Source organism: Microtus oregoni, unplaced genomic scaffold, assembly GCF_018167655.1.
Source record: "Microtus oregoni isolate MIOR12 unplaced genomic scaffold, Mior012 000004F_ref0000308, whole genome shotgun sequence".
Classification (NCBI taxonomy): Eukaryota; Metazoa; Chordata; class Mammalia; order Rodentia; family Cricetidae; genus Microtus; species Microtus oregoni.
The window spans coordinates 28,783,916-28,811,010 of record NW_024543063.1 but is presented as its reverse complement, the minus strand read 5'-3'; the positions used below and the strand labels follow the sequence as shown (position 1 = coordinate 28,811,010).

The window sequence follows — 27,095 nt, the reverse complement described above, 5'->3', positions numbered from 1 at the left end:
CATTGTATCTCTAGAGCCTATAGATTACAATATATCATTTAGGAATTCAAACATTCTAATGTATACATGTATTCTAATGTATACATGTTGTCATGTTCACCAAAAACAGATCATGATGAATGTTTGTGGTTCCTGTTTGCATGAAGTCAAAGCAAAACCAAGAGCAGAGAGCCCTGTTGTTTGGCCTGATGTGTTTGTTTCCGTTAGAACGTGATTTTACTTAATCTTTTAAGTCAGAGGCTGACCCTGACAAGTGGGGAAGGCTCCCTCACACCCCGTTTCCCCAACTTTCCATCCCCCTCCTGCCCTGAGTCCAGAGTGGCTCCCTAGTTACCTGCCTTCCTCCCCTCTGAGGCTCCTGAGCTCGTTTGGTGGCTTCCGGGTACCCTTCCCATAGGTTCTGTAAGGAGGAAGCTGACTAAAGCTGATGCCTGGCTCATGCTCTCTCACTTTGACCTTAAACCCTCATTGCACCCCTTCCTTTGTCTTTGCCAGGTCTCAGCAAGATGGGAGGGTGGGTGGGGAGATCATCCCAGCCAATCCACGGAGCCTCCTGCCCCCATTAGGACCAGCGCCGTTACATTACAGACCTGTGCCCTGTGCTTAGGGTAACATCCGGCCGCTGTGTCTGCAGTGTCTGAGGGCTGACCCTGGTCCTGTATTTGAACACATGTCCCCATGGAGAGATGAGTAGTGTCCCAGTCACTCTGGGTCCCTCAGCTGGGTAGGCTTGAAGTAGAGCCCCTGTGCTACCCAGTGTTCTCTCCGGAATAGAAGCAGCGTTTGCTAAATACTTAACAACTTCTCAGGGAGCCAACATCGCACTAGGAAGGCATGGGCCATCGTAAGTCATGAGTCTATCCCAGGAGCCTGAGGCCAGCAGAGCCTCTTTAGGGTGAGAGGACAGCATTTTGTTATAGTTGTTTTATTTTAAAGAGTGTGCTGCTGTTAATCTCTGACCATGTCTAATTTATAAGTCAAGCTTTGTCACAGACAGGTCTACATATGAAACATTGTTGTCTTTGGGTTTGATGCTGTCTGTGGTCTCAGGTGTGCACTGAGGTAGCCCAGGAACATTGTCCCCTTGGGGAAGCTGTGACATTGTCTTCCTGCTAAGAATCAGGACTGAATATGAGAACAGGTGGTCTTAGCTCAAGACTCAGAGTGGTCAGAGGAGGAGAGGCCTCAGCTTGGGGTCTCTGCTCCGGTTCTGTTTCTGCTGCTGGGAGACTTCATCTCTTTATCCACTGATATAACACCAGCAACAGCGTGGGCTCAGCGGGCAGAGAGCTTGCTGTGTAAGCAAGAGCACTTGAGTTAAATGCCCAGCACCCACATAGAAGGCCTGGCAAGGCAGTGTAAACTTGTAATCCCAACTCTTGGAACTCAGGAGGACCCCTGAGTTCTCCTGCCTTTCCAAATCGGTGAGCCTCAGGGAAATGAGAGACCCTGTCTCAAAAAACAAGGAAGATCGATACCTGAATTGACTTCTGGCTTCCATATGCACATACACAAATATGAATGGTCTCTCTGTGCACAACAACACCTATGCACACCCTTCTGTACACACATGAACTTACATACAAACTCATATACACATACCTGCACATAGATACTCAGACACAAAAATAACAATGGCCATAAAAGTGAAGAAAGAATAATCAGAACTAAGACTTTGTGGCATCAGTTACCTTTCTTGTTACCGTGACAGAAGCAAGAGAGGAGAGAATGTCTTCGGCTCACTATTTCAGAGGCCCTGGCCTGTCCTGGCGAGGGTAGCATGAGCAGAGCATGCTACCTCACATGAGGCCGTCTCTTTGGCCTCGTGAGCTGTAGTGTCTGTGCACATGGTGAAACCCAGCAGATAAGCATTTTGAAAATCCCCAGTTGTGGGTTTCTCTGCCAATGCAATAAACCAAATCCAGCCGAATTAATAAAACCAGGTTTAATAAACAGAGCACAGCATCTCCCAGGTGACTCTCAGGGGCTGGCAGGAGAGAAATCACATGACAGGTTTAGGGGCCAGTCTTAAATATCCTGTAGGTGTGGTCCCAAGATTCTCAGGGGGAGGAGCCTCTACCTCTGCTTGGCAGGCTTTCTGGAGGCAGGATCAGGAGAGAGAGAGGTGGTGCTGGAGCTAAGGTGAGCCTTCCACCTAAACATAGCAGTGTTAATTTTCGCATCCCTGGCTCTCAGGAGGCCACAACACTCCAAACCAAACCCCTTTTGATAATCTACTTTGCTCCCATCGTCAGGAGGAGGGCGTGAGCAGTGAATGAGAGTAAGGCCTAAGGAGAAACAGGGAAGACTTGTGTTTGTTGGAAGATTTTAGACCCCTGAAGCTCAGAGGTGTGATAGTTGGGGGTCTCCTGGGGAAGGTGGTTTTGGCCTCCTGTCTTGCTTTTCAGGGCTATTGAAGTCTGGGGGACGATGTGTTTATCTTGAGGCAAAATGTTTCTTTGCTTTGCAGCCCCAGGTGTGTTTAGCGTTGCAAGGCTCCGCTGGACAGGGCTACCCCGAACTGCTTTTCCTATTGAAGTACGGCACCCGGGGGGCAGGCAATTGCTTTTCAATCCAAATCTTCCATGACGAATCTAGGACTTCTGACAGAGGTCCACAGGGAGATGGTTTCAAAGCTTTTCCTGTGCTTATCTGGCCAGCGCAGTGATAATGCATTTCGGAGGCATATTGTCTCTCTGGAGCACCAGCCCGGTGGCTGAAGGTCCCCGCCTGGCTACTCAGAGCCATTGCCTTCATTCTGCAGCTGAGTCTGGGAAGGCAAAACCCTTTGCCTGAGGCTTTGTCCCAGAGGAAGTCAGCAGCCCAGCTGTGGGCTGCGTGGTGTGCCCGGATTGTGAGCGTCCTTTCTTTTCTGGTGTCCCGAGAGCTCCCTGCAGAGCTGTTAGCTGCTGTTGGCCCTGGCTTATAGACGGTGGTACTGACATCGGCACAGGAGCCAGGCAGACGCTGGGGCAATCAGCATGTTAGGTTCCTGAACTGAAGGGGTGCTGCCCATGCTGGCTGTTCTGACCCCAGTACCTTTGGGATTCTTTCTTTCCTGATGATAGCCTGCCCCCTCCAGCTGCTTTCTGTCCTACTAATGAGCTGCCCCCCTGCCAGGCTCCCTGGACAGCGTGGCCCCCTCTGATCTCCCTCCCAGCTGTGTCCTTTCCAAACCATAAGCTGCCACCAAGCAAGCTAAAGAGAAGCTGGTGTCATGGAGGAATCACACGCAGTACTTTAGCAACTGGAAAGTTGCTACTGATCTCTGTAAACAAAGAAATGAGCAACAAAGACAAAAGCAGACGCCATAGCTTCGCCTCTTCTGAGTCTACATCCAGAATACTAGGGGTAGGACGATGAGAGGCCCTTCCCCAGTCATCACAGAATAATGGCCGATACTGCACTCATAGAAGACAATTGACAAGAGGGGAAAGTGGCAAATTTACTTAATCAAAGTGTTATGAGACACGGGAGCCTTTAGAAATAGCCCAGTGGCTCAGGGGAAGCTCTGGGTTTTTTTTGTTTTGTTTTGCTAAGGTTTGAGGGAGAATGGGAAGTGTTGTGTTATGGTCTGGACAAGAACTGTCCCTCTGAAAGTTCTTGTGTTAGGGCTTGACATCAGCTGGTGACAGTGTATTGAGAAGCTGAGATAATTTCAGGAGGTGCAGCCTAGCACTGGGTCACTGGGAGGAGGCAAGGGTGGCTGTTGAGGCTATGTTGCCTCTGGCCCCTTCTTGTCCTGCTTTTGACTTCCTGACTGTTGTACTTTGAATGTGAAATGTTCCCTAGACTCCTAGGTTTGAACATTTGATCCCCAGTGGGTGGCGCTGTTTGGGGAAGTTGGAACCTTTACGTGGCTGAGCCTACTTGAGGAAGTAGGTCACTGGGGACAGCCCTTGAGATGTAGCCTGACCCTCTCTCCTGTTCATTGTCTGCTAGCTAGAGGTGAGATGTGGCTAGTCAGCCTCCCATCCCTTTCCACCATGTCTTCCTTGCCTACTGCCATGTCTTCCTCACCCATGGTGAGTGGGTGATACCGACCCCTAGCCACGATCCTGGATTGTAGAAGCAGAGAAAGGGATCTGAGCCATAGGTACTGTGCCTTCATTGTTCTTTGCTTGTTGACTGTGGGTTCAATGTGACCGCCTAACATAAGCTCCTGCCTCTGTGACTTCCACGTCTTGATTAGAACCTTGACCTGTGATGTATAGTAAACCCTTTCTCCTTCAGTTGCTTTTGTCAACATATTTTTATCACAACAATGAACAGGAACCCAAGTCACAGTGCAAGAACATACACAAAATGCCCTCTTCCTGCAAGGCCACGGTTATCAAGTTCTGTCCAAGCACACGGAGCCCAGCAACCCGTACTGAATCCTCAGATCAGTGAGCCCGATTAGACCCTTCATCTGTTCACTCAGTGTGTTTCAGGCACTTCGGTCACGGAGTTGAAAAGCTGCAGTGCAGAGCACTGAGACGGGAAGTCAGTGGGTTACTGCTCTGAGTAACCTTGGTTCCGCTGCTCAAAAAACCCCAGAACTAGCTTGCTGAGTGAATTTGGAAGACTTTGGAGGTGTAAGCTGGAGAAACTCCAGATTACTGAAAGCACAGAAAATGAGGCCAGACTTTCGAGTCTCAGATGGGAATGAGGTGTCCACTAGGAGTTCGTGTTGCCTTCGGGAAAACCATGTGTCTGAACCCAGAGGTTCACGGAATCCTCTCTCTCTCCAGTTAATTATAACAAGTGTCCTGGCCACAGCAGTGAAAGCTCCCCAGTGCAGGCAGATGCAGAGAACTGCGCTTGCACCACGGGGAGGACTTAAGGAGAGCCGCTGAGCAGGGGTGTAGCGATGCTGTCTGCTCAGAACTCCTTGACTGTCTCAGTAGCGTTCCTTCCCCTGTGTGGGACTAAGATACTGAAAACACACACACTCAGGTGCTGATCAGTCAGTGTAGGGCTGAGGTCTCCTGAGGGGTCTGCCGAGTGACTTTCTAGGGGCCCTTCTTGCATAAGCCTTACTACAAGCTGTCACCCACGGTTTCCAATTGGGCCGTCTTTAACGTGAACGGAACACTTCAGAGGCACGGGCATAGCCGTCTTCTGCCTCCTTTCCCGTCTCTTTAACACGGTGATTGTATCTTTCCAAGATTTCCCATTTTAAAAAATGTAGAAGAGAACTTGATTTTCACACTAATATTGCACTGTTTTATACGGAACATATTTAAATTATATAATTAGGATGTTAAGTACCATTGGCATAAATAGGTTTAGAAACCATTCAACCAAAATGAAAGCAAGTTCTCTGCCTTGCAGCCTGGCGTTGGCCTTGGGGCAAAATGGAGGGAGCAGGTGGGTAAGGGAGGGGCTTCCTCTGTAGCCAGTGAGTGGCTCCTGCTGGTCCTTTCCCGTTAATTAAAGTCTCTGCCTGCTGCCAGCCTCCTTCACCTGCCCCAGGGAAGGAAGTTGGTTCCTCTGATCTGCCTGCTTCCTGCACTTCTGGAAAAGCGCAGAATCGCTCTTCGTGCTCCAGGGCCCAGGGTGGGGGCATCTCCACACTTCTTCCATTAATTAAGCATAGCTCAGTGCTTCTGAGAAAACAGCCTCAGGGCCCCTGGCGTCTTCCACCACGGAAACTCTTTGTCATTTGCTGGCCAAGACGGAGGGGATAGATAGACAGCAGGGTGGTCACTGTCACCACAGGCCGGCAGGGACACAGTCACACCCTGGCAGCACAGGCTTCACTAACAGCTACCAAATGCACACTGGTGCTCTTTGAGCAGCGGAGAGGTTTTTCTCCCAGGGTTTCCTGTTTCTGGAAATGAACTTACAATCTGCCCTTCATCGTATCCAGGCCACATCTAATCCCCCAACAGGACCAGGACAGCTAGGGATGGGATATTCTTGTCCCCCACAGATGAGTTGTAAGCCAGGACTGGTTATCCAGTCTAGGAATAGGCAAGAGTCCTGGCCGAGTAGATCCTTCATCTTATGTCTGCCCCAGGGGTGTTACTCCTTCCTTTCCAATGCCTTTCTGTCTGTCTAACCTGGCCGTCTGTTTTCTCAGACGCCGGCCCTTCCCCTCCTCATGCATTGATGAGGGACATTGTTCACAGCAAAGCAGGCCTCATCTCTCCGACAGAAGTGGGCGGCAGACGCTGACAAGCTAGGGCCACAGTTTGAGAAAGAAAACTGGCCGTGTACTCTTCTCCGTCTGGGGAACACTACAGGGTCTCACGAGGGACAGGTCCCACTAACCCAAGTGTCCATCATCTCTCAGCAAACTGCAGGTGTCCATGGCCATACAGAAAAGGGCAGGTGCATTCTGGGATGTCAACATTGAGAATCTAGGCTAGGTCTTGACTCTGAAAACGGTTTCTCCCACGCTCTCATTGGCACACAGCCTGGTTTTGTTTGTTTGTTTGGTTTTTATGACTCTTAGCACACGTGGGTGACATGTGGCATTTATTCTCTTCGGTCTGCTTTACTCTGCCGGTCTGTGTACCCTTAACCACAGATGTCTTCGAGTTTATTCCCACGAAGGAGTCCCCAGCTGTGGTCTGTCTGCACTTACTTCTTTTAGAAAAATGTTCCAAAAGATTTATTTTTATTTATATGCCTGTGTATGCCACACATTCATGGGGGTGTCCACAGAAGCCCGAAGAATGTGTCAGAGCCCCTGGAGTTGAGGTAATAGGCGGCTGTGAACTGCTCGGTGGAGGAGCTCAACCCAGCTTCTCTGAAGCAGCGAGCACTCTTAACTCTTAGCCATCTCTGCTGCCCCGTCTGCGCTTTCTCAGCCAAAGAGCCCTGGTGGTTTGTTGTCTCTCTCCCCAGACTCTGAGTCTTCACAGAAGGGAGATTATCCAGGCACTGCCTGACGCTGTAGATCTTATTTGTTGACAGGTTTTTCTCAGAAGGTTCTACGAAAATCTGGCCCACTCAGTTTTGGCTCTGTGGATTTAAAAAAAAATTGTTGGTTTTTTTTTTGTTTGTTTGTTTTGTGGATTTTAAAAAAGTTTTTTGTTTGTTTGTTTGGAGTGTGTGTGTGTGTGTGTGTGTGTGTGTGTGTGTGTAGAAGCTAGAGTAAATTCCGGGTGTCATTCCTTGGGTACTGTATATTATTGTTTTTTTGCCGCATGGGCTAGACTAGTCAGTGAATCCCTGGCCTTGCGGGTCTCAGGCTCCCCAGCACTGGGATGAAGAGTGCAGGGCAACACAGCTGGGCTGGAGTTCGGGTCCTCCCGCTTGTTCAGCAGGCTCTTTACCACAGAGCCACAGCCCAGCTTTGATGTCCAAGCCCAGAGTGCTGAAGGGAAGCAGTGCAACCCCTCCTGGGTTATCCTGTCATTCCTGGCCCTTGTGTACACTGGGAAACACAGGCCCATTTACGCTGTGCCGTCCGGCTGGTTCTCCTACTATCAAAGGTGTTGGTTCTGCTTAACACTAAATAAAACAGACCACGTTTATCCATGAACTCGCTTCTCAAAGCCTGCTTTGAACAAGCCTAGGGCACTTGAAGACAGCGCACACCTTGCTCAGCCCTGAAGAGGTCTAAATGTTTCAGATGCTTTGTGCCCCTTCAAACATCTGGACGCTTTTAAAAGCAAAACCCAGCCACTCCGGGTGTGACCATACAATGCGGAATTTAGACGAATGTTTCTATTCTCTGGTATAATAAAGACGCCCCCTTGGAGTCCTGGTGTGTCTCTCTGCTTCATGGAATTTACACAGTGACTGCAGCTCTCAGCATGGATGTGGAAAGAGAAGCTTATCATAGAATCTGTTTCATATAGATATGCGGGATGCTCTGTGTGTGACGGACAGGCATTTGTCTGAGGTAATGATTCTTTATGAAGACGGCATTTTTGGAGGAAAGAGGCAGATCATAAAGCATCCCTGGGACGCGTTTGCAGAGAAACTACCTGGAAGCCAGCCAGAGGCTGGGGCGGTAATAGTGAGCCGAGGAGAGGCATTGGCATCCACTAAGCTCTTCCACGGTGGTAGTCTCATCTGCTTTACCTCAAGCTGTAGGAGAGGGAATGAGGCTTAGCAGCAGAGCAGGCATCCTGGGGCTCAAATCAAACTTTGGGGTTTTTAAGTGTGTGTGTGTGTGTGTGTGTGTGCGTGCACGTGTGTGTGTGAGCATGCATGCGTGCATACGTGCATGAAGTGCAGAATTTTGGATATTGGCATAGCTTGGCAATCCCTAAATGCCAATGCCTTAACAGCTACTGGAGAAGATGGCTCAGTCCCCTATCTTTCCCTGACTGTGTAGCCTGTGACTTCCACTGTAGGAAGGAGGTTTTTTGTGATAGGTGGCTATGGCAGACACCTTATTACATGACTGAGGAAAATAGGGCCCTGGGTGAGCTGACTGAGTTATGGCACAGGACAATAGCCAAGATGGCGGCTCAGGCAGGAGCTTGTGGTCTCCACCTTGCCTGTCACCTTCCCCCAACCCCGCAACAACAATGGAGGTTGGCTGTGGCTTTGGAATCCAGTCCCAGGTTAGCGTACTTCCTATACGTACACAGGCCTGTTAAATCCTCGCCATAGTTGATTTATTATTTAGTTACATGGTTTTTCTTGTTCAGTTGTTTGACTCCAATACCTCATCCTGCCTCTTCCCTTAGAATGGCTTTGGAGAACAATTTGAGAAGTTGGCTATTTAAACAATGTCAATCCAGTGTGTGACCAAAGGGGTGGCCTGTCTGCTTGAGTTTGCAGTAGATCACCACCGATGGTGACATTTCCAAGACCGTGCATTCTGTGCAGTGGGGGGCCTTTCCCATGGCACACACAGAGCACACCTCACCTAGCAGTGATTTTAATGGACTTCCTATTCCAAAGGATCATATTCATATATCATATTCATATACTCAATAGTATATAAGACTTTCTCATGCTGTAGGTACAGCCTAACACCAAGTGCTCATCAAGACAGCCCTTATTATTGGAATATGAACTCCAGTTCAAAGCTTCTAAATGTTGTGTTTCCCAAATGTGCTATCCAAGGACTTAACCACCTTTACAGGAGGTGTGACTAAGTAAAAAAAAGCCCTCAAAGATGCTGGCCGTGGAGTGTTGATGGTCCTGCCACACATGTGGGTTAGTATCCTGCCAGCCATTGGATCTAAAGTGCACATTTTAGGTCTGTACTTTTAGAAAGTTGTCTTGAAAATGTTCTGCTCATCAAAGGGAGCTCTACTTTCTGTTTTAAACCAGGTTCCTCGAACTAAGAGAGTAGGACAGAAATCTGACATCAGCTCTAACAACACAGCTGAAAAAGGTCTGTCATGGGCCTGCGGGTTTGATCACAAGGTGACCTGCAAATGATGTTTGGAGTGATGCTGGCTCTACTGAACTCACCCATGGAGGGACTGCCTGTAAGGTCACAGGGCATCCTCTGAGGTCAATAAAAGGTGTGTGTGCGTGTGTGTGCACACATGTGTGTATGTATGTGTCACATGATGCTGTCTGGGAGTGCAAGAAAGGGATCATTTTCTCTTCATATTAAAGAATTACAAGGTGTTCACCAGACACCTAGACTTCCCAGAAAAGCCATTTTATAGTACTGGAGAAACTGGGGTTATGTCTCAGGCGTCTTAGTCTCATTAATAAAAAAATTAAGAACAGAACACGGAGGCTTAGGGAGGAAGAATGCAATCAAATGGAAGCCTAAGGATGATTTGTTAGCATTGAAAACCCCAGGGGAGGCGAGCTGTAAATCTTATAGGGAGGAGAATGGAGAAGAGAAGCAAGCATGGGCAGCATCCACAAGAAGAAGGTAGCGGAAAAGCTTGGCTCAGGAAGGCCGTCAGACCCAATGGAACCTCAAGGATGCTGCACTAGGGGACAGGAATTCTGGGAAGGAAAATGTCCATTATCTTAAGGTGAACCCACCTTCCACGGCGTGGCCACCAACCAGGCTCCTGACCTGCCTCACAGGATTAACCCTAAATAGGGGACAAGGACTTGTCCCCTCCTGGAGACAGTTTCTATTTTCAACACATATGTGCATGCGCACATGTGTGTGTTCATAAAATGCTGTTGTAGTCATTCAAGACCAGCAGCTGCCCCAGAGGCAGAGAGATTACCCCAGACAGGTTATTATAGTCTGTATTGAGGCATAGACAGGCATTTGATGTTTGGAAAAGGCTTCTTTATCTGGCTCTGCCCACCCATCTTGAGAGCATCGTCTGTCTAGTACCGTCTAAGATACCGCAAAGCTTCTTCAGGACTTTCTGTATTAGCTTTTATTTTATTGCTGTCACCAAGTGCCTAAGTCTGGGCACTTTATAAAGAAGAAAGGTATATTATAGTTCCCAGTGAGTCTAACAGTTCATGGTCAGTCAGACAGCCCCATTGTTTGGCCTCTGATGAGGGACCCTGTGGCTCCGTGACCTCTCAGTAAGTGGTATTACATCATACAGAGTCAATCACACAGTGAGAGAGGAAGTCAGAGAAGCTTATTCTTTTATAACATTCCTCCCAGTAGTAGAGTAACCCCAGACACTAGCATCCATCCCTTCTCAAAGCAGCACCTGGTGGCCCCACCTGCTCCCATCCGGCCCTGGCTGAGTACCGCTGCCCTGGGGACGAGTCTCCCCACAAGAGCTTTACAAGGTTAAAACAAATCTAACCCTTAGCACTGGGCAGGGGAAGGGCTCAACAGGCAAGGGCTTCCTTGGAGGGAGGCAGGAGAGGGGGGTCAGCAGAGATGTCAGGACATCTTTGGGTTGCAGCGTGGTGGAGGAATAGGGCAGCAGATTGCTGGAGTTTGTGTGGGCGGGGCTTCCTCATGGAGGTGTTCCCTGAAGAGGAATTACAAGGGTCTGAGAACTGGGGGTGTGTGTGGGGGCCCAGGAGGGGAAGAGCCATGAGGCAGTTTGCCTTCTGCAGAGACTTGTTCATTCTGACCCACAGGGAAAAACAGAAGCCCCTCTGGGTAAATGACAGACGGAGTGTCTAGGAAAGAAAAAAAATAACAATTTGAATTGCTGAAAAGACTGCTCAAGGGGCAAATTACAGGAGGGCTTTCAGGGCAGTTTTCAAAGACACTTTGCTACAGTTCACACTAAATCACCCTCAGAACTGCTGATCCTGAGAAAGCCCGACTCAGCCAAGAATCCTGAGGGGAGGCAGGATGGGCGTGGTGGTAATTTTTAATTACCAAGTATCAATCATACAAGTTTTCTTTGTCTGATGCATCACAAACACTGCAGAGGTGCCCGACTTAACACTGTTAGGATAAACATTGCCGCTTCTGGTTCCTGTGGGCACTGGCCCTGGAGGGAGGACCCCGCCTTCTCCCGTTTTTAGGAGCTGAACCCTCCAGGAACTCAGAGCCGTCTCTGTGTTTCCCTGAGGTGGACTAGGAGCTACTAGTCTTGGTGCCCAGGTCATCTGAGACATTTTCCTTAGATGGAGAAGAAGGGACGATGCTGGGTGGTCCCTGAGACCCGCCCAGCTGGCACCCTGTCCTGGGAGGTAGAGCTCTCTCGGGGAACCCGGGATGCCCTCAAAACCTGTGTCTGTGCCAGCTGTTCGCTGATGCCTATACTTTGATAGTTTCAGAGGGACTTGGGGCCCAGGCGGGCAGACCCCAGTGTGGGACCTCCAGCCAACACGTGCATCTTACTTCACTGTTTGGACTTACACTGGATCTTCAGTGTTTCTGGGTTTTCTTGAGGGACAACTTGAACACATTTCCTTTATTCTGAGGGGAGGAGACAAGTCTTCATCATGTTTGTCTTATTAACTTTAGATGAGTTCTTCACAGCAGAAGAAACGCGCGAGGACAGAAACTGGCATGTGGTTCTCAGGAAAACCCCCGTTCCTTTCCACGGGGCACCCCAGGGTGTGCAGATCCCGACCCCCCCTCCCCAGCTGGATAGAACAGCTTCAGATGGCTGCTGTTAGAGAAGGAAGAAGCCAGCTCTGGTGTAGAGGGCTCCACACTTCCCAAGAGGCCACGCTCTCCCAAGTGAGCAGCACACACACACACACACACACACACACACACACACTCAGCACCAGGAAGAGACCACGCTCTCCCAAGTGAGCAGCACACACACACACACACACACACACACACACACACACACACTCAGCACCAGGAAGAGACCACGCTCTCCCAAGTGAGCAGCACACACACACACACACACACACACACACACACACACACACACTCAGCACCAGGAAGAGACTACGCTCTCCCAAGTGAGCAGCACACACACACACACACACACACACACACACACACACACTCAGCACCAGAAAGAGACCACGCTCTCCCAAGTGAGCAGCACACACACACACACACACACACACACACACACAGCACCACCATTGAGGCAGAGCATCCCCCTTATTCTTCCACGCAGCTAATACGCACCTTAGTAGGTGTAAAGGCTGGGCAACAGTGACCATGTTTCTTTCTCCCGCCCCTCACAATGTAAATCTCTCGTGAGGCTGAGTGTTCACCAAAGGGCCATTTCCTCTCAAGGTCAGAGGGAAGTAAGGGCCATGGTCCTGTTACAATCAAGTATGTTGGTCTTACTGTTACATGTCTTTTGGAGGATTTTTACCTGGAAATGAGCTGTACTTCACACACACACACACACACACACACACACACACACACACTGCCTCTAACCATTCTCGCTATGCCTGGGCTGTTTTCTCCCATTATTTTGCTGGGCTCCTAATGCTTTTATCTTTGTGTGGTTCAAATCTTCTATTTCTCTTGGGCATGTGCACACACCCGTATGATTTTTCCATGCTTATTACAAAGTCTTAATAGAAATAATCCCAATTTAAATATGTAAATTGTTTCTCTGTGATAGATTTCAGGAAGAGTAGTCACCCAGCACCAAGTCACAGGACAGGGACAACTAACAGGGCTCACTGTAAGGTCTGAGGTGGCCCAAGTTCACACCCATACTGCCAGCCCGCACGACGTGTTCAGAGATGGCCTGCCTGGGGGAATTGTGAAGCTGTACTTTTTAGTTTGTTCCATTTAACTTTTATTTTTCATTAGCTGATCCTTTTGGAACAAGACTGAGGTGTTCGGTTTGCTTTACTCGGAGTGTTGGGTCCCTTCTTTTCCAGTTGGTGGTCACAATTTGACCCACCCACACTGTTTTGCATTCCAAGTGTGACACGTGATCCAGCCACTGCCAATCATTGCTCTGCAGATGTTCCCTCCTTCTGATTGATTTTGGGCTTGACCATGGTGTTAGTTAGTCGTGGCTGCTGTCCTCAGAATCCCACAGCTAACCCAGGAGAGCTGTCTGTGTGTTCTGACTGTACACAAAGCCCTCGGGGTCCCAAGGCTGACTCTTTTCCTTATTCTCTGACCAGGAATCTCACATCATTTCCGCTGAAGTTGGAGAAAAATGTGAAGTCATAGGCGTGAGGCTCCTGCACCTCGAAGATCAACTTCACAGAGCCATCCACAGTCCCGATGAAGCTCTCTTTCATATCCTTTCCATTTTTTCAGAAGTTACTTTGCAAGAGAAAATCTAAAAATGCGTACCACATCCCCGTGCCTCTGCAGATGGAGGGGAACCAATGCCGCTGTTCAGCGCATCTTGGATCTGAGTTGATTCTGTGTGGAGGACTTCACCTCTGGTTTTTGTAAACCATCCAATCTTTTCAATTATCAAACCCAGCTGCTAAGTATTAGCCACAGAGTTCAGTTAGGCACGCAGCCAAAACCAAGGCAAAATGGAGGTTTTGGTGAGCTCAAAGATGAGTCTGTGTGGCCATAGGGAAACAACCAGAAAGAGCCAAACAGTTTAGTGGCTCACCTCCTTAAAGGCCTCTTCAATACCTAGAGATGCAAAGCCTTCTTTGAAGTCCTTTGTTCTGCCTTTGGCATGCCATAGATAGTGGGGTGTCCAAACTAATACCTTCTTTCTGACGTCTAACACATACTCGTGGTTAAGCTTCGCATAGTCCTTTTTGGTGCTGAAAATTCTATTTTCTTGCACGAACCTCCACATCTTAATGCCACAGCTACAGACGCCTGCCTCAAAGCCAGCTGGCCTAATCAGGTGGGAAGAGGACATACGGGCTCACTTGTGTATGCGGCGGGTATTAGGATTTATTGACGGAATCGGTGTTAGGGTTCAGTGGCAGAGGACCTTGGCGGATCTGGGCCAATTCCTGCTGCAAAGAGATCGCACCACACAGCAGATAGCATGTAAGGGATTTGTTGAGATGTGTTTGTTGTCTTGGAGTGGGGGCATGGGAGAGAGAGAGAGACAGACAAAGAGACTGGAAGGCAGAGAGAAAGAACAAGAGAAGGCTGTGATGTTGGGAGTGGCCTTTAAAAGGGCACACGCGTTGCATAGGGAGAATACACAACTTGTAGTTACAGCGGTAATGTACCGCACCTGTTGGAGGCTGACCCTGAGGTTTGGCGTCTGCTGGTGCTGAGTCCCTGAAGGGCAGGCTGGGGGAGCATCTAATTTCTAACAAAGGGGCACACACGTCCCTGGTGGTGGACACATGTTGTTTGTCACTAGTGAGCTCTTTGGAAGAGTGTGACTGGGTTCTGAACTAGTTCCATCCCTAGTTGCTGTAACACCCTGACTGAAAGCCGCTTAGGTTTTATTTGGCTTATACTTTCTGTTTAAATTTCATCTCTGGGGGACAGGCTAGGAGCTCAGGTGGCCAGACTAGTCACACAGTCGAAAGCAGAAAGCAGCAGACGCACCCATGCTGCCTGCTTGCTTACTCAACGAGCTTTCTCATCTCTTGTATAACTCAGGGCCCAGCCTAGAAAAATGTGCCAGGGGGCTGGATCCCCGTAGTTCAGTTAACAATCAAGACAGCCCCACACAGGTCCACCTGATGTAGACAGTTCTTCAGAAGGTTCCCCTCTCAGGTGATTCTGGGTCCCAGCAAGGTGTCAGTTAAAGAGTCACATGGTAACACAGGTGGGGAAAGGCATACTTAGCCTACCCCAATCCCTCAGTTTAATTTGTCACAAGTCGCCCTTTGAAGCTCGTCACCTCCTTGTCTGTTACTCTCTTTGTTTATCCGTTTGTGGGAAATTCAGGTATTTTGGTCTTTGTTTCTCACTGCCTGACTTTTTAGAACCTTAGTGTCTGTTTTACTTTGTCTCCATGCATATATTTAAGTCGCTTTGGACAGCCAAAGGCTGTTCTTATTCAGACCTGTTCAGATGTGTGGCCAGGCACAGAGGCAGTGTGTTTCCTGATGACTTTACGTGCTTATCAACTCAGCGGCTTTTCCTTGATTGGCTTCTGCCATCGTTTCTACCTTTTTAAAGAGCATTCAGTTCTGCACAGCCTCCTGCCTCTTCCAACTCCAGGATAGATGCCATTACTTCACAGTTGCCTTAGGAAGCAGAAGGAGAAGGAGGTAACGTGTTAATAGATCACAGACTTGGATGCTTCTAGCGGGTGTGTTGTCTATGAAATTGAACAGTGATTGTTGACAGAGGCAAAGACTGGGAGTGTGTGTGTGTGGGTCCCAGGTCTGCCAGGCTTGGGAGGGGTTGGGACAGCTGAGCAGAATGTGGCTCATGATCCAAACTATCATGGTGCGAAGGCATGGTAGCTGCTGATGCTACCCTTCGTGGTGGGAGTTCATGGGGGTGACTTCTGATATCTTCAGTAGCTCAGGAAACAGAGAGCTCCAGCCAGAAGTAGGGGGCAGGGGACCAGGATTAAGACCCTCAAGGCTTGTCTCCAGTGACCCACTTACACCAGTCAGGAGTCACTGCTTAAAAGTTCCACAGAGACCCACACGGGAGCACCAGACAGAAATCTCAAGGTCCAAATCAGGAGCAGAAGGAGACGGAGCACGAGCAAGGAACTCAGGACCACAAGGGGTGCACCCACACACTAAGACAATGGGGATGTTCTATTGGGATCTCACCAAGGCCAGCTGGCCTAGGTCTGAAAAAGCATGGGATAAATCCGGACTAGCTGAACATAGCGGACAATGAGGAATACTGAGAATTCAAGAACAATTGCAGTGGGTTTTTGATCCTACTGCACGTACTGGCTTTGTGGGAGCCTAGGCAGTTTGAATGCTCACCTTAGGAGACCTGGATAGAAGTGGGCAGTCCTTGGGCTTCCCACAGGTCAGGGAACCCTGATTGCTCTTCCAGCAGATGAGGGAGGGGGACTTGATCGGGGGAGGGGGAGGGAAATGGGAAGCGGTTGTGGGGACGAGGCAGAAATCCTTAATAAATAAATAAATTTAAAAAAAAACAGTTTTAAATAAAAAAGTATATGAAAAAAAAAAGTTCCACAACTCCACCACGCAGCATTACCAGCTATAGACCAAGCGTCCAAGCACTTGGGCCCGTCCAGGACATATCAAATGAGTACCATACCACCAGGGGCAGGAAGTATTGGGTTAGGTAGGAAATCAACCCTTCCGTAGATAACATCTACACCGCAACACATATTTACCCCAACTTTCCCCGGAATCCAGGCCGAGTTCTGTGTCACTGGGCAAGAATAACATACAGAATGCGTCTTTAAGCTCCGTGAAGTAGCACTTGGATTCGGGTATAATAATGAGTCTGAGTCGGGAAGCCGCGTTCACAATGCTCTGCGGGGCTCCCTCACAAACAAAAGCTGTTGTTTCAAATTAGAATTTATCAAGGCCTCCAAAGAGGCTGCAGGAATCCCCCAGCCAAAGTCTGGCTGATATGTGTTTTCCTTTGCAATCAAAGGCACAATGCTGAGTGTTCCTGAAAGAAAAGGCTTGGAACCAGTAACGCAGCAGAACAGAACAGAGCAGGGAGGGCGGTGTCTCCCTTGATCTCACTAAGCGTGCTGCCAGGACCACTGTGTACATGTAGCAGATGATGCGTGTTTAGCCCACGTCCACGCTAGAGCGTGCTGATGTAAACCCACATGGGACACCTTTCTGGAGGGTCTGAGCCCCAGATACAGTTGGCTGTCCCTCTTTCCTGGGGTTGGTCCTTATTGTAAGCCACGTGTCTGCAGGAGCAAAGCAGGTGGTGTGCCAGTATGTCACACACAGAGGGGTGGCCTGGGGACGTGCAATATGGTGGGCGCTTCTAAAGCTACTGAATATTCTTGCACAGCCTGTCGGTGTCAGAGTCACAGCAGCCGGCCGGGTGGGAGAGGAAGGCTGGATTGGCAGAGCCGAGGACGGAGGAAACAGATAGGCTGTTTCTTTGTCGTCTTGGCGGGCTTCCTCCGTTACAGGCATTGTGAACAGCTTAAGCCATCAGCTGAGGTGACCGGGAGCCTCTGAACTGCACAGTTAACTGGGAGAGCAGGAGGCAGGGAGGGGTGCAAGAAGCCTCCAGAGGTGGGACAGGGATGTGACTTCACAGCCAGGCATACTGGGGATCCATTAGCAGTGGTCTGAATCTGCACCATGTTTGCACAGATTCTGGATTCTAATCAGCAGTTCCGTTCCTAAATCCCTCTAGCGGCTCTGTAACTGCTCCTCCACGTTCAGAATGCCGGAACTGGAAAGCTTTTAGGCTCTGTGAATTTTTAAACAGAATCCCCGCCCCCTTTCTTTTTCCTTTGACTTCCATAGCTCACTATAGGCAGAAAGGAAGCCCGGCGTATCCTGGCATCTTTCACAGCCCCAGGCAGTTCTGCCAGCCTCTGCTGAGTCATGGATGAGCAAGGACCAGGCTGATTCTATTTACAAGGCATTTGCATTCCCATCCAGAAGCCCTCTTGGGAGCCTATTCTCTCTGCTCATTGGGAATGCACGGTGCCCAATTGATTCGTCTTGCTAGCCTTGATGGCATGCAGAGACTAAATGTATCCAGGCTCATGCATAAAACTCCACAGCCCCAAAGGGTTCCTGTCTGGTTCCACTTTCCAGTGTGTAGCCTAAAGATGCCAAGGTTTCAGAGCCGAGGGGTTACTGTCTTGCCTCCTTAGAATGTTCTTTTACCTCTAACACTAAGGAGCAGCAAGGACGCCTGGGAAGATCTTTAGTAATTTATAGTGGGAGAGCAGAGAGCCAGGCAGGCTGCTCTTCGAGGCCCTGTGCATGCCCGGCTGATGGAGGGGTGGCAGCCACGTGTTTTCTTCTGCCTCCTGCCGAGGTCTGGGTAGGAAAAGTTGGAGCAGACAATGTGTTCAGACCAGGATGGTCCTTCTGCCAGTGGGACACAGTATGAACTCAGCATGAGGTTGGTGACACAATCTCCCTGGGCACATTGCAGGCCACCAATGGACAAGATCTGGGTCAGGTGTCTCCAGGTTCTTGGTGTCTCATTTAAAGCATTGAAATAAGTGTGCACGGATCTGTGGAAGCAGCACGGCTACTTCCGCCCCAGGAAAGCAACATCACAGGCCAGAAAATATGCGGATGTGAGTGTAGGTACTCAGACGCCCTGATTGTCATCTCGGGGCTCCTTTCATGGGCTTCAAGAGGAGGAATCTGGTTACTAAGGATATGGTTTGCGTGTTTCTCTATTTTAACTGACAGATTTTTAAGTTATATAACCATTTTCCTCTTCCCGTCCCATAATGCATCTGATGATAAGCATATGTATGTCAGCTTATGCATAGACATAAGATGGAAAATAGGGGGTTCTCCCTTAAAAGTCCATTCTGAGGACACAGTTTGCTATCCTGTACAAGCGTCTAAAACCAGTCTAGGCCTGATCAGTGCTCCTACCTCCTACTGGGATAGGTGAGAAACTGATTTCATTGTTCAGAGATGAGTGTGCCTGCAGCTCCCGGCAGGTGTGTGAGTGTGTGTGTGTGTGTGTGCGCGCGCGCGCATGTATCCTTCTCCCCTCCCTCGTTCCGCCCCCCCCCCCCTGCTGTAGGCTCTGCCTCTGTGACTAAGTTGTGAGATTCTATAGTTTACAGATGGACAATTAAGTACACATGATACGATCCCTGGCTTCCCAGGAGATTTGCGTTCTCAGATCCCATCTTCCTGACTCTTTGGTGCAATAATGGAAATTATTATGTGTGAAGCTGATGTGTTAATTCAATTTTATAATTTAGTCTTTTCCTCTGGAGACTTTTCTCTGTCTTTAGCCTTTTTTTAGTTAGCTTTGTGGTCCCAGAAGTTTCCTGAGCATCGCTGTTTGTCTTCGTTTCTCTCTGCAAGACCTCGTCATCACTTAGCAGAGTAGAGTGCTGTGAGGCCCCAGACCAGCATCAGAGGTAGTCAGATCTCAGGGCGTTGTCAGGACCCAGAGCCCACTGCACCCTCTTACTCCTTACAAGAGACCAGACCCCGTGACAAATTGCATCTTGGTGTTCGGTCTGGGACACAAGTTTCAGCTTGTATAAAGTCATATGACTCCCCCACGCTGTCTCGAGATGGATAGACCTTTCCAGAGGTCTGGAGGGATGGAGGATAAAATCACATTTTACAACAAAACACAAAGGCATTTTAGTGGATGGCTTCCTCTCTGGCTTTGCCCATGTTCCCTTTAAGTTCAGGTGCAGATGGTGGACATCCTGGGAGTGGATGGACATGACACAAAGGACTGAAATCTGTGGAAACTTCCAGAAGATTAAAAAAACAAAACAAAACAAACTTTTTCAGGGTGGATAGGCATTTCACTCTAAATTGGGGAAGATGGCAGCAGGCTGGAGCCCAGGGTAGAGCAGAGTCCAGAGTTACCCAATGAGAAGTAACAGAGCTCTGAAGGGCTTTTTGTCCCAGGGGCTGGAATGACCCTTGTGAGCACACAGTCCCTGATGCTGAACTGGCGGGCTCATGTCAAGTGCTCCCATGCTCAGAGTTGATGTTGAGGGTTGAGGGGTCCCTCTCACCACAGCCCTGAATGCTAGGTTTCTTGAGGCTCTGATATCCAACACCTGCCCTGTCTGCTGTCAGAGCACTTGAATGTGACAGTTATCCACCGCAGCCTGGGGACTGAGACACTCTTGTGGCTACACCGTCACATGTCGCTGAGCATCTGAGTTGGACATCTATCTCAGCTTGACAACTGAGCCTTTCTTCAGAGTTTTGAAACCAAAATTCGAAAGTTAATAACCTTGGACCTGACAGAAGTCATGACTGGTTTTTAAAAGAGGAAGTATAAAGTTTTCATTAATATTTAATTGCTATATTTTGGAAGAGTGTGGAGCTGCGATTCAATGTCAGTGTCCACCTGTTCTGCGCAGGCTGGCTTGCTCTCACTGGCCCGGGTGTGTGTGTGGGGGGGGGGGGGTTCTCCTCCTTGTGCTCCTTAACAGCTTCCACAGTCTCTCCAGGGGGAGCTCCAGATGGTGAAGGAAACACTGCAGGCCATGATCCTGCAGCTCCAGCCAACAAAGGAGACAGGAGGAGAGGCCACGGCTTCCCATTCCACAGCTGGTGTTCAGGAGGCACAGGCCTGAGGTGTGAGTTTGGAGTGGGGGCTGGGAAGGGGTGAGCCACATGGCGTGGGGTGGAGTGGGGGCTGGGAAGGGGTGAGCCACATGGCATGGGGTGGAGTGGGGGCTGGGAAGGGGATAAGTCACATGTTGTCAGTATGGAGTTTGGGGGCATGAATGTGGACCACATCCACATCATCAGTATTATTCTGGTACAGCCACTCTTCCCGCATTTATCCCTGTGTCTGGACCAATTCCTAAACGCAGAGGCTTTTGTCCTTCCGTGGGAGAGTGGCCCATGCTTTGTCACAGACTGAGATGGGGGAGGGACTGCATACTTTTTCTCCGGGTTGTCGCAAGAGGTTGCTGTCCCGTCCGTGTCCTGATGGGAACATCTAGTATGGGAGCCGATGGTCACTTCCTCTTGGCTGGGTGACTTTTCCTGGTTTTCTCTCTTTCTTACTGCCATTTTTGTTTTCTTCTGCAGTGTGGTCTTCCTCCATTCAAGGACCTCTGAAGGTAACCAAGCCTGAGATGGCCACTGTACCTGGCATGTCTTCCTACGGGCACTCCAACGGCTGGAGCCCAGGAGCCTCAGAGTCTGTGTGGATCCTTAGCTGCCCAGGCCACTTCCCCTGGGCTCTGCTGTCTCAGGAGACGGCCCCAGGGCACCTTCACAGTACCTGGGCACCTTCTGCTGCCTCTGTGTTCTCCAGCCGAGACTACACTTCAGAAAACCCCCCAACCCCCACCCCAGCCTGCTACTTCAGGTCTTTCTGAGATTCAGGCCAGTGAGGCGGCAGTTTGGGGACAGGGACTCTTTTGAGCCAGTCTTTCTGGTTCCTACTATTAGTCCCTTTGGTTCCAAGGAGTCACAGCATGGAGTCTACAGAACAGTGTGGGTTCACTGGGGTGTGGACTCAGACAGGCAGCTCTCTGCTCCGTGGTGGTATGCTCAGGTGTCTGTGAATTGCTCCTTGCGCCCAGCTGAGGCTCCTGCTGAGGCAGCTCCAGGTTGTTCAAGTGCTCTCAAGAGGCATGCTAAGAAAGTGTGTGAGCTAGCTTTCTGTTGCTGTGGGAAACTATCTGGCTAAAGCAACTGAAGGGAGGGAGGTGGCAAGGTGGGGGTAGGAGGGGGCGAGAGGAATTATTGTGGCCCTGGTTTTACATGAGGATGCCACCCACATTTGCTGTGGGTTTTCCCTCAGTTAAATCTCTTTGTAGACACCCTTACAGACATACTCGGAGTTTTGCCTTCAGGTGATTCTGAGTCCAGTCAAGTTGATAATGGAGATAAACTACCACAGGAGGATACCTCAGAGACACAAGTCTGTATGATAAGAACCTGGCATCAGAACTCCTGCTAGAGAGCCACAGAACTTGGGTAGCCATGCTGTGAGAAGGCTCACCAGCCTGCCAGCTTCCATCCAGCCTCAACATCCCCGAACCCAGCGGACTTTTATTTCTCTGCAAACTGGTTCATCCCCGAGTCTTGGGTTACATTATGCTGCGGCCTCTGGGATGACCCTAGTGCACCTGTATCTTGGAGGTCAAGCCCAACATTCTCAGCCATTGAGCTTAGGCGAGTCTGACATGTCTGCCCAGGAAGGGCTCTCTAAGGTGCTGTGCTCGCCTTTGTGTGGACCGGGATCGAAGTACTTTTGCCTTCTTCTGGCCCATGGGCCCACAGCTTTTAACCCTTCTTCATCACTCTGCCATTTCTAGAAGGCACCTGGCGCTTCTTCGAGCCTTCCGTGCTGAGGGCCGCTTGGCCCTTAGTTGAAGAGCAGCCTGTTTGAAGACACGTTTTGCATATTTGAATAAGAAATTTGCTTAGTTTGTTCCCAGATGTTTTGAAAGTGAACCAGATTCCTGAATCATTTATAATTATGCCTCTAAAAGTCTGATGAACCAGTCACATGACTCCCAGAGCTGGTTGCCTTAACTCTAGTGAAGCAAAACTTGCAGCCAGGATTACCCCTGTTGTCGAGAACGTTCTTAAACTGGATATTTTAAAAGCAGCTTCCCAGGCCGGAGGCGCCTGACAGCCACTGCTAGTCGGAGGGTTTTATGTCATTTGGACACCGTGATAGCATTCCGTGAGGTCATAGTGCATTTGAAAGCATAAGGAACTGAGCAATCACTGGAGTCCTTGGAACATGGGGAGGGACAGCTGAGACTCCTGGGCAAACATTGCTGTCGGTGTCTGGGCAGGTGAGTGACTCCTCAATCACATGCCCCACACCTCTGGTCATCCTTCAGTCTTGAAGAGCCACCTGGGCTGGGCTTTGAAAGGCTGGTGTTCCCTGTGGCCACAGCATCCTCTCATGACAACCTTTCTCTCCTCAGCCACTTGAGCCCCAGACATCCAGTATCTGTGGATTCCCAAACTATAGGACAGGGCAGGATTTTACAGGGCCACATACAAATGTCCAAGGGAGATTGGGGCTTCAGTTCAAACTATTGAGAGATGACCGAGACCCCAGCAAAGGTTTGTGTTGAAAGCGACAGCTTATCCTCTTGGTAACAAATGACACCATCTCATTGTTTATGACAACAGTACACACACACACACACACACACCACACACACACACACACACACACCTTATAAATATGCTATATTTCCTTATCCATTCATCTGTTTGTGGACTGATCTCATAATCCATCCACAAAGTAGTGTCTTATTTCACTGTGATGTTCAGCAAGGGAGGAAGTGGTCCATGGCCACCTTGCTGCAAGTTGGACCCACAAGGGCTGCCAGCTTGGGCATCTTCATTACCTCATCGTTACCAGGTCTAGCTCTTGAAACTTCATGGTATTGATCATCCCCCGAATCAAGTTAATGTCACAGTGGATTTAGTCTTGCTTTCCTTGATATTGGGGTTGGCTCCCTCCCAAGAATTCATGTGGATGTGTACCATGCTGAGCCCTTCACAGGCAATCCTGCAATTGCACCTCAGCATGAGGAGGGAGACCCTACAGATGGTGCTCAGGGGCCTGGGGAAGGCAAAGTCCCCTTCCTAAGGCTCAGAGTTGACTTCAAAGGAAGACCATGGGGAATCCTGACCTATGTCCTTCCTAAAGTGCCTTTGATGTCCTCTCTGCATTTTGAGCTCTGAAACTCATTCACCAGCTAAAAACCATGACTGCCCTGTGAATTCTGCCTGAGAGTGAGAGACACTGTACTCAGAGCAACTCAACCCTGTCCCCCCTCCCCAGCAAACCCAACTATGTAACCTGGATTCTGATTGGCTACAGCAGCCCCAACCTCTATCCACTGTCCTGACCCAGCCTTTCCCAGTCACCCCAAAGATCATCCCAGCAACTGCCACCCACAGCCTCAGATTGGGTGGGTTTTCTGGAAGCTTCCTATGTAAGTGGTGCTCCTCAGTACATGTCCATTTACTATGGACAGCATGAGCAACATGCACATGTCCACGTGCTGTGGACAATGGCAGCCAAGGCAGCTACACACACGCTGATCAGCGCCCTCTTGTGTACATAACCGGCCTTTATTTTTAATACTACCACTTTATTAGATCTTCGAGCTTTGTCATGTAAGTTATTGTTTTATTAAGTGTCCTGCTTGTTATGTGAAATAAAAACTGATATCTAAGCCATGGTGCTCCTTGGGGGTCATTTTATACTCTGGAGTGTAGACCATAGGAATGAGTCAGATTGGTTCGTCTCACCTATCTGTGACATACAGGAAGCCAAGTATTTGCAATGAAGCCATGTTGTGAACTTGTGCATGTGTTTATGTACCCAGATGCCAGTGAATCAGAAAACCCTCTTCTAGGCTCCTTGACTGAGCTGAAAATAAACATGGCCTCAGCACGTGGGGAACTAGACAAGAGCCCAGTAAATGCCAGTAGGAGAATCAGGCCGGTTCAGGTGATAAATACATGAGAGTCAGGACTGGGAAGGAAGAAACGTGAGCTCGATGACATTGTAAGTGAATAGCTCAAACATTGGAATAGGAAGATATTGCAATTACCTGGACCAGAATTAGCCCTGGAAGGGAGCATCTTATGATAGACCTGGTTCAGTAGGGATGAAATAGAAAAAAATGCGGGGCACGGTTGAACATGCCTGTAATTCCAGTGCTTGGAATGTGGAAGCAAGAGTTAAAGGTCAGCCTTGGCAGAGAGAGAGAGAGAGAAAGAGAGAAAGAGAGAGAGAGAGAGAGAGAGAGAGAGAGAGAGAGGGCGCCAAGTCTTGAAAGATGGACATATTAGGATGAGGGACACCAGAGCACCAGAGATGGTGGGACATGGAGCTGCTTTCTGCCTTCCATAGTCCCTCCAGAGCCAGTGTTCAGTGACTCCCTAAGTGTGCTTGAGATGCCCATCACATACCCTCTCTTACTGTAGAGAAGGTTACGACCAACACCGACATAGACGACAGCCAGGAAAGATCCTTGACAATGACGGTTGGTTTTGTCAACTTGATATAACCTAGACCTTTGTGAAGAAGGAAGCTCAGTTAATGCCTCCAGCAGACTGGCCTGTGGGCAAGCCTATGGTGATTAGTGATGGATGCAGGACGACCCCACTCCTGGGGCCTGTGCTGCCTCTGATCTTTGTAAGAAAGCAGGCTGAGCAAGCCAAGAGGAACTGACCAGTAAGCAACAGTAAGAAGCCTTCACAGCTCCTGCTTGTGTCTACCTCCAGTCCCTGCCCTGTCTCTTATCTGTGATGGACTGTGAACGGAGAGTTGTGAGCTGATGAAAACCCCTTCCTCCCACAGTTCCTTTTCGTCATGATCTTTATCATAGCAATAGAAACCCTAACTAAGACACTGACTTCCAGGGCACGATGATTCTGTGAGTCCCCTAGAACTGTCTTAGTGGTAGGGATGAGCCTGTCCAGGGCTACTCATTCCCTCACGTGAGAACGCTGAGTGCTGACTTCTGGAGCTCTTGGTTTTAAATCTACATGATAGCCACTAACCCTAACACATGAAGAGACTCCTACAGCCATTAGCTGTTCTGAGCAAGTTAGTTATGATTTATTCCTTCCTATATTATTTTATTCATTCCATAACACACAGAGAGAATTCTTATCCACACAGGAATAAGGAGGCTGACCTTGAACTTCTGATCCTCTTGCCTCCATCTCTGGAATACTCGAGATATAGGCGAGCACCTCTGCTCTGGGGTTTCAGCTGGGGCTAGGGATCGAACCCAGAGCCTTGCGTGTGCTAGGCAAGCACTTTGCTCCACCCACCAAGCCCTTAGTTCTCTCCCAGCAGCAGAGTTTTCATTCTTTGTCTGTGTGTGCTTTCTTCAGTTTGCTGTGAATACTGTTATTGTTGTTTTTATTGTACACAACGTTTAATCAAATTGATCTGGTCTAACTTAGATGTTCTCACGTAACCAGACATTGGATTTTCCCCAGAAACTGCTGTTAGAATCAGTGCTGCAGTGACAGCCTGTGGGATGCCTTCCTTGCCTTCAAACTGTGCCCCCTGCATCAGCTGGCATTGCAGACTCAGGTCCTTGTGGTTCCTCACAATGCATTTCACCACTACGCCTCTGCTTGATGTTTTCCCTTCACTTCCACCTGACCTCAATGAACAGCTTTTCCTAACTTTCGAAATACCTTGCATTTGAAAACTTTACTCCTTGCGTTCCCTGTTTTTTCCTCATCGTTTGCCCAGCCTCTGTAGAGGAGGAGGACAAAGTGGCTGGTCCTGTTCACCAAGCTCAGCTTCTGTGGGGAGCTAAAGCCCAGCTGCATTCCCTGCAGTGGGCGTGTCAGCTCCTGCAGGACGAGTCCTGGGAGATCCACACAGTCATAGGGATAGGGGCACAGACCTGGCTCAGTTGTGCCCGGAACCTGCGGGAAATAACACTCGAGAAAATAACACCTTTCTCTGCCTTGGTAAGACAGTGGATGCTGCCTGCCCAGCACAGTCTCCTCGGGTGTGAACAGGAAGACCTGGAGGGATGATGCTAGCTAATACACGCACTGGGGAGAAGCTGTTCCTGACATTTGAGGTCCTGCTTTGTGAAAACTGAAGATGAAGGCTGGAATGACAGCTCAGTCAATATGAGGACCAGGTGTGATCACACAGACCTGTAGTCCCAGAGTGTAGGGCAGGACAAAGTCGGGGCCCTGGGGCTGGCTGGGCAGGCTGCCTAGCCTTCCTGATCCGTGTCTCAAAAACGAGGAGAGTGACAGCTGAGACTGGCCTCTGGTACCCATGTGCACATGCACATATAGCCACATACCAACCCACACCCCTTCCCCCATCCTGAAGATAACAGTAACCAGGTGCACGCTCTCCAAAAACAAGAGGAGCTGATGAGCAAGTGCAGTGAGGCCAGAGGGAGGCCAAGGACATTTGTAACCACAGGAGAAAGGATGGCCATGGCCTTTGTGTGGTGGCTGCTGTCAGGCAAGGCCCAGAAAGTCATCTCTGATTTACCACTGTTCCCAAAGCAAAGGAGTCAGTGTTAAGAGTGTGGCTGTGTGTCTGTCTGTCTTGCCAGGTGAGGTTTTAACTTTTAAGGCTGAGTAGAAGGGTGCTTCTTCCTGGCTCTAGGAGCTCTGGGTCCACAAGGCAGGGTCAATGGCCACCTTCAAGGGCTTTGTCATGAGTGGCAGCATCTGGCTATTTTATGCCCAGAAAGATCAGGGGTCTTCCAGACTGTAGGCAGACGTGGCACAGTGTGCCGGTGTAACTTTGACTTCAGGACATCCCTGACACCGTGATAAACTTTTCCCTTGAACGTTGAGGGGAAGTTTTCATG

General features: G+C 49.3%; 1 protein-coding gene across 1 annotated transcript in view; it reads left to right on the top strand.

Annotated features, from left to right (window-relative positions):
* Positions 1-20,360, top strand: part of Disc1 (DISC1 scaffold protein) — a 165,039-nt gene extending 144,679 nt beyond the window's left edge. The window contains exons 13-14 of the mRNA XM_041650521.1: positions 13,369-13,486; positions 20,224-20,360. Coding sequence (XP_041506455.1) covers positions 13,369-13,486; positions 20,224-20,360 — 255 coding nt within the window. The remainder of the gene's footprint in view (positions 1-13,368; positions 13,487-20,223) is intronic.
* Positions 20,361-27,095: the final 6,735 nt, after the last annotated feature.